At 39.7% G+C, this 13,428-nt stretch overlaps 1 protein-coding gene across 1 annotated transcript in view; it reads right to left on the reverse strand.

The window, feature by feature from the left end:
* Positions 1–13,428, reverse strand: part of HDAC9 (histone deacetylase 9) — an 806,539-nt gene that overhangs the window by 241,879 nt on the left and 551,232 nt on the right. The window contains exon 17 of the mRNA XM_060020406.1: positions 6,214–6,321. Coding sequence (XP_059876389.1) covers positions 6,214–6,321 — 108 coding nt within the window. The remainder of the gene's footprint in view (positions 1–6,213; positions 6,322–13,428) is intronic.

Here is a 13,428-nt window from a genome sequence, read left to right on the forward strand (position 1 = left end):
ATTACCAATGGCATTTTTCACAGAATTAGAACAAAAAAATTTTACAATTTGTATGGAAACACAAAAGACTGCGAATAGCCAAAGCAATCTTAAGAAAGAAAAACGGAGCTGGAGGAATCAGGCTCCCTGACTTCAGGCTATACTGCAAAGCTACAGTCATCAAGACACTATGGTTGATAGCACAAAAGAAGAAATATAGATCAATGGAACAGGATAGAAAGCCCAGAGATAAATCCACGCACCTATGGTAACCTAATCTATGACAAAGGCGGCAAGAATATAGAATGGAGAAAAGACAATCTCTTCAATAAGTAGTGCTGGGAAAACTGGAGAGCTACATGTAAAAGAATGAAATTAGAACATTCCCTAACACCATACACAAAAATAAACTCAAAATGGATTACAGACCTAAATGTAAGGCCACACGCTATAAAGCTCCTAGAGGAAAACATAGGCAGAACACCCTTTGACATAAATCACAGCAAGATTTTTTTGACCCACCGCCCAGAGTAATGAAAATAAAAACAAAAATAAATGGGACCTAATGAAACTTAAAAGCTTTTGCACAGCAAAGGGAACCATAAACAAGAGGAAAAGATAATCCTCAGAATGGGAGAAAATATTTGCAAATGAAGCAACTGACAAGGGATTAATCTCCAAAATATACAAACAGTTCATGCAGCTCAGTATAAAAAAAACAAACAACCTAATTAAAAAATGGGCAAAAGACCTAAATAGACATTTCTCCAAAGAAGACATACAGATGGCCAACAAACACATGAAAAGATGCTCAACATCACTAATTATTAGAGAAATACAAATCAAAATTACAACGAGATATCACCTCACACCAGTCAGAATGGCCATCCCCCCAAAATCTACAAACAATAAATGCTGGAGAGGGTATGGAGAAAAGGGAACCCTCTTACACTGTTGGTAGGAATGTAAATTGGTACAGTCACTATGGAGGACAGTGTGGAGGTTCCTTAAAAAACTAAAAATAGAACTACCATATGACCCAACAATCCCACTCCTGGGCATATACCTGGAGAATAATTCAAAAGATACATGCACCCCAATGTTCACTGCAGCAATATTTACAATAGCCAGGACATGGAAACAACCTAAATATCCATCAACAGAGGAATGGATAAAGAAGATGTGGTACATATATACAATGGAATATTACTCAGCCATAAAAAGGAACGAAATCGGGTCATGTGTAGGGACGTGGATGGACCTAGAGACTGTCATACAGAGTGAATTAAGTCAGAAAAACAAATACCATATATTAATGCATATATGTGGAATCTAGAAAAATGGTATAGATGAACTTATCTGCAAAGCAGAAATAGAGACACAGACATAGAGAACAAACATATGGATACCAAGGGGGGGAAGGGAGGTGGGAGGGATTGGGAGATTGGGATTGACATATATACACTACTATGTATCAAACAGATAACTAATGAGAACAGACCGTATAGCACAGGGAACTCTACTCATTGTTCTGTGGTGACCTAAATGGGAAGGAAATCCAAGGAAGAGGGGATACACGTATATGTGTGGCCAATTCGCTTTGCTGTACAGTAGAAACTAACACAACATTGTAAAGCAACTATACTCCAACAAAAGATTTTTAAAAATTAATTCTGATAAATTTTGCCAGTTTCATCACTGATTTCATGGAGTGAAGAATTTTCAGAGGTTTAAACTGTTATTTTTGCTGATGTCATTGTGGCACAATGACTTCGGAATTCTACCTTGCATTACTCTCTGAAATTTATTATATTTCTATCCTAGGAGCTTACCATTTTACTCTTAGTTATGTCATAGTTCAAGAGTGTTCACAGCAGCACTGATCAAAAGAGCAAAAACCTGTAAACAACTATACTGTCCAACAGAAGAATGAATAAACAAATTATGATGTACAAGGAAAATGAATAAATCACAGCTATGTAAATAGGATAAATCCTCATAACATGATTTTAAGTTGGGGGAGAGAAATCTGAGGAATAAAACATTCAATAAGATTCCATTTTTTATAAAGATCTACAACATATGGTTAACACTATTAAAGGGAAAGGAATAATTTAAAAAATACAACAGATTAATAATTACTCCTGGGTCAAAAGATAGGAATGAGATAAGTACTGAAAGAACTTTAATAGTGTTAGCACAGTACTATTTCTTTAGTTGGATGAAGGGCTCACATCCAACCATATTATTATGATTTGTAAGTTATTAATGTAACTCATTTTTTATATGTATTGTTTTACAGTAATAAAAAGGAAAGAATCTAGACTATTTTAAAAAGATAGCTTTAACCCCTTTTTTCTTACATATTTGTGCCACCTCTACAAGAGATTCCTTATAAAGTGTTGAAAGAGAAGAGAGAATTGTGACACTTACAGGCTTTGCCATTTATTAAACTGTGTGCAGGATCTTAAAAAGTTACTTGATGTCTCTGAGCTGGTATCCTATTGGTGGTACTTACTTTTGGTGGACACTGTGAGAATAATGACAAATTACATGTAAACTGTCCAATCTACAGTAGATACTTAATGAACGGCAGGTATTATTAGCAACATGATATCACAATATCCATTCAAACAGTAAAGAAATCCATACATTTTTCAGATAATCAGATGGGAATTTTCTTGACAAAAATTTCCAGACAACTAAAGCAATTTTTACTGTTTTATGAAATTACAGCATTGCCAAAATGGCATCAAAGGGCATTCTTATAGTAAAGCTAGATTACTGTTGAATCATTTTTTCCCCAGATATATTGAAGCATAACTGACAAATAAAAATTATATACTTTAAGGTAACATATTTGGCACCATTTTTTGAACAAAATATTGAATATTTATAACTTGAAAAATGCTCATTTTTTAAAGATATTTCTATTTCTAGACATACTTCCTTAAATGACCTTTAGAACAATAAAACCATTTTGAGATAACTATTCTTCCAATTATAGTTTCCAATACAACAAACATGTCAGCATTTCCAGAATATTTATGTTCCCTAGTTCTAGATTCTGAGAAATAGCCAACTTGGGTATTTGTAGGTTTGAGAAATTTCCACTTGCATGGATTTTTAAATTATCTTGTTAAAAACCTGGAAAACTTGAAAGTCCCCATAATTTCCACTGAACTCCACTGAGCATGTCCATGCTGTGCAAAAAATACACCCACTTACTGCTGTAGTTTGTTGCACACGCTTAGTTTAAGCATCAACATGAGACCCACTCCCTGGGCCTGGATTATACCTCTAATTCCTTTAGCCCATTAGTATCTGCAGGTGAAGAAAGGACAGAACCTGTCAAAAGTTAGGGGAACAATCATGATCAAGCTTAATATCAAGGAAAAATTCCAGGTAATGAAATTTGCCTTTGGCATTTTCCTTGTTTGGGCGCCCTTATTATCTCCTAGGTCCCCAGCCCCTAAGAGTTTGGTGACCTCCCTCCAGCTATCTCGAACCTCTCAGTTCAGCACCCCATCCAGGCCCACCCTATTTGAAATAAAGCTCTTAATTCTTCTCTAATTTCCAAGCAAAATGAGTGCAGACTCACAAAATGTAGTCTTTCAATATGTCAATGTTGTTTCAAGTTATAGATTTACTGGGAGAAAGAAGTAGAACATGTGAGAACTGAATGTAGATGCAGAAAATGATAAACAAAACACTGAAGTTTTCTTTGTTCACATCTCTTATCAGAGGATAACTTACCAGTGTCCTCAAATAAGCTTCCCTATTTTCTTCCTAGATCTGAATGAAGTGACTCCACAGCCATGAGTGTTAATGCTCCTGGCCAGCAGGTGTACCTGTCCAGTCATACTGGAGTCTGGAACAGGTAGACACTGAGTAACATTTTTGGTTAGCTAGAGGTCCCTGAACATGGCTATCTACCACAATTCTTGGCTATCTACAGTGGCATTCCCATAGGCCTCATCAAATTATTAGCAATAAAAGGATTCAGTCTCTTGGTCTGTCAGCACTAGTCCATTTATTATGGTCCTGCCTGTCTTGGACTTTTACTTTGGGCTAACAATCAGAAAGATAAACCAGCTACACTGCCTGGAATATTCAGCAAAGGAAGGTGAAATCAGTTGTGGAATATCTACTATTTGGTATGTCATGGTGTATATAACTGATAACCAGATCCACTTCTCATTTGCAAATAGCTCAGAATGTCAAAACCAGGTACAACCTTCAACATTATCAATTCTACCCTACTGATTTCGTGGAACGAGATACTGAGGCCCAGAGATATTAAGTGATCTGCCACAAGTGACACAGAATTTAAGTGGCAGAGCCTGGATCAATGTTTCTTGATTTTTATGCTGGCTCTTTTTCCCTATTCTTCTCTTTTTTAATCATACTTGCTGATTTCTCAACCAAGGGGAGGAAAAGCATTTGTATGAATCCTTGATCTTAACATAAACAGCCAATGCTAGTTAGTACGGCTGGTGGTCAGCATGTCCATACTATATATTGTTGACACTCTGTTTGTAACTGGCTATTTTAAATGACTACCTCCTAAAAAATATAATTAGGTTTTTGTTCAACACTCTTCACACATACATTTGGCAATTCTGCACTCTGTGAGGTTAATAGCAATGATGATTTTGAGTGTAATAGGTGGGCATTCTACTTGAGAAGGTTTCAGAATTACTGATTAAACTTCAACAAAATCAAAACAATTAGAAACTGTGAAATGCTAACAATCATTTTTGTTTTTTATTAAGTGGGTCTGTGCTGGCATAATCTTTTAAAAATTATAATATTGTGGCCTGGCTGTTGTCTGTCATTTGAATTCTTTTGAAAATAAGACTTAAATACTTCTTTTAAAATGTCAATTGATTCTAGTGCTACAAGTGACATATTCAAACAGGAAGAATTATTCCTCAAGTGCTACTGGGAGACAGCCAAAACCTCTCCATAAGGCTGATTCCTTTCTTCTTTTCAATAAATAGCTCATTATCAAAGGTAAAGACTGAGTATTAAGCACCACATTAATGGCCTAAGAAATCTCCTGAGATGAGCAATTAATATCCTAATGCTGATCGTGTCAACTTAACATGAGGTGCATATATATATATATATATATATATATATATATATATATATTTAAATATAGCCCACCTTATCATAATGCTATTTCTGTAGGTTTTGACTTAAAGAGTTAGAGCAAAGACTTCTGGGGCAGACAATGTGTTGTAAAGTGCACATTCCTACCCTGCATTTTTAATCACAAGTGGAATAGTCAGGTGTAATTGAATAAAAATTCATTAGGCATAAAAAAAAAATCCTAATTAGATTTTATTTTAGATGAACAAAACTCACAGTGCCTATATTGTTGGTTACAATATATTTCCCCTAAGCCCCACAATTGCTAAAAATACCAAATCAATCACTGGCCAGATTTCATTATGAAGTGTGTGAACCAGTGCATTAAAGAGCTATGTTAGCACCAACAAAGTTTATTGGGGCAACTGCATTCAAGATGCACACGGTATACCTTTAAATAGCACTGTTAAAATACCAAATAAAGTGTCAACGTCTGTCAGGTCTCTGGCTTTTATAAATTGTTTAGACTGGGAAACGTTGGGGTTTGGACATTGTTCTTTTCACATGATGTAGAAAAGAAGAGACCATAAAAAGAAAAGAACAATAAAGCGTAGTTCATTTCTGAAGTTCTTTCATGGAAAAACATACTCTGGATCATTACCCTTCTAGTCAACAATTTCCTTCTTCCTCCCAATCCTTCCCATCTGATATTTACCTTTCTCCCCACCCCCACCCCCTTCTCTCTGGGTGGTATTCTGAGCTTATACACAGTACTCAGTAATCATATGTTTTATGTCGCTTCAAAAGAGAATCCCAGGAGGGCACGACTGGTATGTATATACTGGGTATTTTTAACCTGGACCATAGCTTTACTCACCATTTCTATGCTCTTAAAAATACACCAGAGTGCCCTAACCGCAGAGTTTCCCCAAGGAGAGGAAGGCCCTGGGAGCACGATCAGCTACTACCTACCTACACACTAGTTATTATCACACCTTAGTGGCCATCTCTTTGCCCTCTTCCCTCCGCCCCTTTCCTTTTATTACCACACCACACTCCCCACAATTCCCAAACAACAACATCTCTGTTTCAGCGTCTTCTCTGGATTTCCCACACTTAATGCAATCCAGACCTCACCTTCAGCTCTCCTGAGGCCACTTTGGAAGCCAGCTCGATGACACAGCCAACAGCCATGCGTGCAGCACCGGACGAGTGCAGCTCATTCCAAATGGTGTCACTGTCCACCTGAGCAAACAGTGAGCAGAGCCCGCAGAAGAGAGAGGCAGAGAAAGAGAAGGAGAAGGAGTAGATGAAAGAGGGAGGGGGGAGGAAGGGAGTTCAGGAGAGGGGAGAGAGAGAGAAAGCAAATTTGTGAGGAAGGGCTGGCACAGTAACAGCCTATGTACAATAACATTAGTCTTCCGTCTTGGCCAGCTGAAAAGGCCTTCTGCACACGGCTTTGCTTATGCTTTTTCTCTACACTGACTTCTCCAATGGAAACACATTCCTGCCATGCCTCACTGCCATTCCCTGTTTAGATTTCTCATTACAAACAGCATTACATAGGCCAGATCTGGCGTAGCTACAGGCTTGCTAGAAACCAGGCCCCAGTAGTAGATAGAGTAAAAGCTAAGAGCACTTAGCTATACATAAAAATCGGATTTGCAAGTGCTAGAGGGGGAAAATTCAAATACCTTTCTGGCTGCAGGTTTACGGGGAGCCAAAAACAATTATTAGGCAGGTAGCAGTAGCAGTCAGTGAGTGGGAAGGAGCAACCGCAGTTCAGGTTCTCCAACTAAATGGAGGGAGTGTGTGGTCCTCACACTTAAAATATTCTCAACACTCAACTGCAAGGAGAGATTTGACTTTCAAAGTAGAAGCTTAACATTTAGTACAGCTTGGCAGCTAGTCTTAGTGCAAACTAGTATTATTAAAATTAGATACGCCATTAAAATATATGGTTGCTCCTACACTAGAGAACATTATTATCCAAGCAAAGCATGAACCAATATTTTGGATTTACCTTTATAAAATGCTGTTTACTCTTTTTTGTGCACACATTAAGAGAACATTTACAACAAGGACAAGAAAAGTGCAATAGTAGTGGTTTATAATTGTCATATATGTTACATATCTTTTTTTTTTTTTTTTTTTTTGCAGTACGCGGGCCTCTCACTGCTGTGGCCTCTCCCGTTGCGGAGCACACGCTCCAGACGCACAGGCTCAGCGGCCATGGCTCACGGGCCTAGCCGCTCCGCAGCATGTGGGACCCTCCCGGACCGGGGCACAAACCCACATCCCCTGCATTGGCAGGCGGACTCTCAACCATTGCGCCACCAGGGAAGCCCTATGTTACATAATTTTAATGTATAAATATGTCATAATATAAAAAAATAACAGTATCAAGCTGTAGAAGTCTATTATTTTAGGACACAGTTGGAGCTCTGGGAAATGCAATAAAAAAATTTGACTGTGCAAATATCAAGACGTCTCAAATGGCTCAAAGAAGGGAACTCTGACACAAAATACAGAATTTTTTTAAAAAGAAGAACTAAAGTGAAGAGGCCTAATGACAGGGAACAAACACAATAAATAATAACTCATTCACAACGCACTAAGCAGTTTCCTAAGCATTTTCACATGCTTTTTGTCATGAGAGCCTTAACAACTTAAATTCTGTTAAGAACAATGAGTAAATACATAATAAATGAGAACACTAAATAAATAAATAGAATATTAAGATTCTCTCAACAACAGCAAAGTGGTAAAGAGAGAAGATTCTGGAATTAAACTGTCCAGGTGAAATTATGACTTCACCACTAAAAGGTGATTGACAATGGGCAATCAATTAATTAACAACTCTGCTTTGATTCTCTTACCAATGAAATAGCAGCTTTTTGAAGTGCCATCTGCATATGAGGTTGGGGAGGATTAAATGAGTACGTGATATGCAACTGTTAGCTACTACTATTTCAGCTATTACGCTCATTTTTGTAATGCCTAACACGTAGTTGAGGCCTAAGAAGTGGTTACTGAATGAACATACTGTGGCTTAGAGAGGCTACCCAGAAGGTCTGAGGACCCTCACACAGAGCTCTGACCCTAACACATGCCTTTCTACCATACTACTGAAATAACACTTACTTTCTAAGAACATTCAGCCCATGTCATAGTCAACACCATCATGGTCAACACTATCAACTAAAAAGTAAAGGAATCATCAAATGAACCCTAGAACCTAATCATTTACCCTCTAAACTGAGACTTTTATTCTTTTACTAAACCACTGTAAGTAAGTAGTTATTTGAGCTTCATGAAGATACAGCATTCAGGAAAATGGCTGTTCAAGCTAAAAAATTAAAACCAACATTGAGGGGTATCGGGAAGATGGCGGAAGAGTAAGACGCGGAGATCACCTTCCTCCCCACAAATACATAAGAAATACATCTACACGTGGAACAACTCCTACAGAACACCTACTGATCGCTGGCAGAAGACCTCAGACCTCCCAAAAAGCAAGAAACTCCCCACGTACCTGGGTAAGGCAAAAGAAAAAAGAATAAACAGACAAAAGAATAGGGACGCGACCTGCAGCAGTGGGAGGGAGCTGTGAAAGAGGAAAAGTTTCCACACACTAGGAAGCCCCTTCGCGGGCGGAGACTGCGGGTGGCGGAGGGGGGTAAGCTTCGAAGCCGCGGAGGAGAGCGGAGAGCGTAGCAACAGAGGTGCGGAGGGCAAGGCAGAGAGATTCCCGCACAGAGGATCAGTGTTGCCCACCGCTCACCAGCCCGAGAGGAGGCTTGTCTGCTCACCCACCGGGATGAGCGGGGGCTGGGAGCTGAGGCTCGGGCTTCCGTGGTTGCGCAGGGAGAGGACTGGGGTTGGCGGCGTGAACACAGCCTGCAGGGGGTTAGTGCACCACGCTAGGCGGGAGGGAGTCTGGGGAAAAGTCTGTACCTGCTGAAGAGGCAAGAGACTTTTTCTTCCCTCTTTGTTTCCTGGTGCGAGGAGAGGGGATTAAGAGTGCTGCTTAAAGAAGCTCCAGAGACGGGCGCGAGTCGCAGCTAAAAGCGCGGACCCCAGAGGTGGGCATGAGACGCTAAGGCTACTGCTGCCGCAACCAGGAAGCCTGTGTGCGAGCACAGGTCACTATCCACACCCCCCTTCCGGGGAGCCTGTGCAGCCCGCCACTGCCAGGTGTAAGGCCAACTGGCCCGAGGCAGGGGAACACAATAAGATTCACAGGTTGCATCAGACTGAAATTCTCCGGACCACCCAGTTCCAGAAACTGCCCTGGAGACATTCCGGACCATCCAGTTCCAGGAACTGACCTGGGGACTTTGAACCCAGCCCAGCTTTCCCGCCTTTCGAGGGGCGGGACCAACGGTCCCCCAGGATACCCGAAAAGACCACCAAATAAGAAATACCCTGCGCCCTCCCAGATTCACCACACCCCTTTCCCTTCTTCCCCTATAAAATCTTGCCCAACCCTTGCCCGGGTGCGACTTCTCTGGCCCCTTTCTCTCGGACCACTGAACCTCGCCCGGGAGCGCTCCCTAATAAAGCTCACTTAAAGCTTTCCTCTGTTTCGCGGTGCCATTTGTTAAGACCCGACCTTACACCAGGGTCCCGGGATCGAGGGACAACTTCCCCGGGAGAACGCACGGCACGCCTCAGGCTGGTTCAACGTCCCGCTGGCCTCTGCCGCTGCAGGCTCGCCCCACATCGTGCTCCTCCCTCCCCCCCGGCCTGAGTGAGCCACAGCTGCATCAGCAGCTCCTTTAACCCCGTCCTGTCTGAGCAAAGAACAGACGCCCTGCAGCGACCTACACGCAGGGGAGCTGTGCTAAGAAGAGAAAGGGACATCTCCCAGTAGCCTCAGAAGCAGTGGATTAAAGCTCCACAATCAACCTGATGTACCCTGCATCTGTGGAATACCTGAGTAGACAACGAATCATCCCAAATTGAGGAGGTGGACTTTGAGAGCAAGATTTATCATTTTTTCCCCTTTTCCTCTTTTTGTGAGTGTGTATGTGTGTGCTTCTGTGTGAGATTTTGTCTGTATAGCTTTGCTTTCACCATTTGTCCTAGGATTCTATCCGTCCGTTTTTTTTCTTTAAAAAATTTTTTTTCTTAATAATTATTTTTTATTTTAATAACTTTATTTTATCTTACTTTATTTTATTTTATCCTTTCTTTCTTTCTTTCCTCCCTCCCTTTTCTTTTTCTTCCTTCCTTCCTTCCTTCATTTCTTTCTTTCTCTCCTCCCTCCCTCTTCTTTCTTTCTTCCTTTTTCTTCCTTCCTTCCTTCCTTCTTTCCTTCCTTTCTTTCCTTCCTTCCTTCCTTCCTTCCTTTCTACTTTTTCTCTGTTTTATTCTGAGCCGTGTGGATGAAAGGCTCTTGGTGCTGCAGCCAGAAATCAGTGCTGTGCCTCTGAGGTGAGAGAGGCAACTTCGGACACTGGTCCACAAGAGACCTCCCAGCTCCACATAATAGAAAACAGCGAAAATCTCCCAGATATCTCCATCTCAACACCAGCACCCAGATTCACTAAATGACCAGCAAGCTACAGTGCTGGACACCCTATGCCAAACAACTAGCAAGACACAAACACAACCCTACCCATTAGCAGAGAGGTGTCCTAAAATCATAATAAATCCACAGACACCCCAAAACACACCACTAGACGTGGACCTGCCCACCAGAAAGACAAGATCCAGCCTCATCCACCAGAACACAGGCACTACTCCCCTCCACCAGGAAATCTACACAACCTACTGAACCAACTTTAGCCACTGGGGACAGACACTAAAAACAACGGGAACTATGAACCTGCAGCCTGCAAAAAGGAGACACCAAACACAGTACGATAAGCAAAATGAGAAGACAGAAAAACACACAGCAGATGAAGGAGCAAGATAAAAACCCACCAGACCTAACAATGAAGAGGAAATAGGCAGTCTACCTGAAAAAGAATTCAGAATAATGATAGTAAAGATGATCCAAAATCTTGGAAATAGAATACAGAAAATGCAAGAAACATTTAACAAGGACCTAGAAGAACTAAAGATGAAACAAACAATGATGAACAACACAATAAATGAAATTAAAAATATTCTAGATGAGATCAATAGCAGAATAACTGAGGCAGAAGAACGGATAAGTGACCTGGAAGATAAAATAGTGGAAATAACTAATAAAGAGCAGAATAAACAAAAAAGAATGAAAAGAACTGAGGACAGTCTCAGAGATCTCTGGGACAACATTAAACGCACCAACATTCGAATTATAGGGGTTCCAGAAGAAGAGGAGAAAAAGAAAGGGACTGAGAAAGTATTTGAAGAGATTATAGTTGAAAACTTCCCTAATATGGGAAAGGAAACAGTTAATCAAGTCCAGGAAGCACAGAGAGTCCCATACAGGATAAATCCAAGGAGAAACACACCAAGACACATATTAATCAAACTGTCAAAAATTAAATACAAAGAAAACATATTAAAACCAGCAAGGGAAAAACAACAAATAACACACAAGGGAATCCCCATAAGGTTAACAGCTGATCTTTCAGCAGAAACTCTGCAAGCCAGAAGGGACTGGCAGGACATATTTAAAGTGATGAAGGAGAAAAACGTGCAACCAAGATTACTCTACCCAGCAAGGATCTCATTCAGATTTGATGGAGAAATCAAAACCTTTACAGACAAGCAAAAGCTGAGAGAGTTCAGCACCACCAAACCAGCTTTACAACAAATGCTAAAGGAACTTCTCTAGGTAAGAAACACAAGAGAAGGAAAAGACCTACAATAACAAACCCAAAACAATTAAGAGAATGGGAATAGGAACATATATATCGATAATTACCTTAAATGTAAATGGATTAAATGCTCCCACCAAAAGACACAGACTGGCTGAATGGATACAGAAACAAGACCCATATATATGCTGTCTACAAGAGACCCACTTCAGACCTAGAGACACATACAGACTGAAAGTAAGGGAATGGAAAAAGATATTCCATGCAAATGGAAACCAAAAGAAAGCTGGAGTGGCAATTCTCATATCAGACAAAATAGACTTTAACATAAAGAGTATGAGAAGAGACAAAGAAGGACACTACATAATGATCAAGGGATCGATGCAAGAAGAAGATGTAACAATTGTAAATATTTATGCACCCAACACAGGAGCACCTCAATACATAAGGCAAACACTAATAGCCACAAAAGAGGAAATCGAGAGTAACACATTCATAGTAGGGGACCTTAACACCCCACTTTCACCAATGGACAGATCATCCAAAATGAAAATAAATAAGGAAACACAGGCTTTAAATGATATATTAAACAAGATGGATTTAATTGATATTTATAGGACATTCCATCCAAAAACAACAGAATACACATTTTTCTCAAGTGCTCATGGAACATTCTCCAGGATAGAACATATCTTGGGTCACAAATCAAGCCTTGGTAAGTTTAAGAAAATTGAAATTGTATCAAGTATCTTTTCCGACAGCAATGCTATGAGACTAGCTATCAATTACAGGAAGAGATCTGTAAAAAATACAAACACATGGAGATTAAACAATACACTACTTAATAACCAAGTGATCACTGAAGAAATCAAAGAGGAAATCAAAAGATACCTAGAAACAAATGACAATGGAGACACGATATGCAAAACCTATGGGATGCAGCAAAAGCAGTTCTAAGAGGGAAGTTTATAGCAATACAATCCTACCTTAAGAAACAGGAAACATCTCAAATAAACAACCTAACCTTGCACCTAATTAGAGAAAGAAGAACAAAAAAAACTCCAAAGTTAGCAAAAGGAAAGAAATCATAAAGATCATATCAGAAATAAATGAAAAAGAAGTGAAGGAAATGATAGCAAAGATCAATCAAACTAAAAGCTGGTTCTTTGAGAAGATAAACAAAATTGATAAACCATTAGCCAGACTCATCAAGAAAAAAAGGGAGAAGACTCAAATCAATAGAATTAGAAATGAAAAAGGAGAAGTAATAACTAACACTGCAGAAATACAAAAGATCATGAGAGATTACTACAAGCAACTCTATGCCAATAAAATGGACAACCTGGAAAAAATGGACAAATTCTTAGAAATGCACAACATGCCAAGACTGAATCAGGAAGACATAGAAAATATGAACAGACCAATCACAAGCACTGAAATTGAGACTGTGATTAAAAATCTTCCAATAAACAAAAGCCCAGGACCAGATGGCTTCACAGGCGAATTCTATCAAACATTTAGAGAAGAGCTAACACCTATCCTTCTCAAACTCTTCCAAAATATAGCAGAGGGAGGAACACTCCCAAACTCATTCTAT

This window comes from Delphinus delphis, chromosome 9, assembly GCF_949987515.2.
Source record: "Delphinus delphis chromosome 9, mDelDel1.2, whole genome shotgun sequence".
NCBI classification, from domain to species: Eukaryota; Metazoa; Chordata; class Mammalia; order Artiodactyla; family Delphinidae; genus Delphinus; species Delphinus delphis.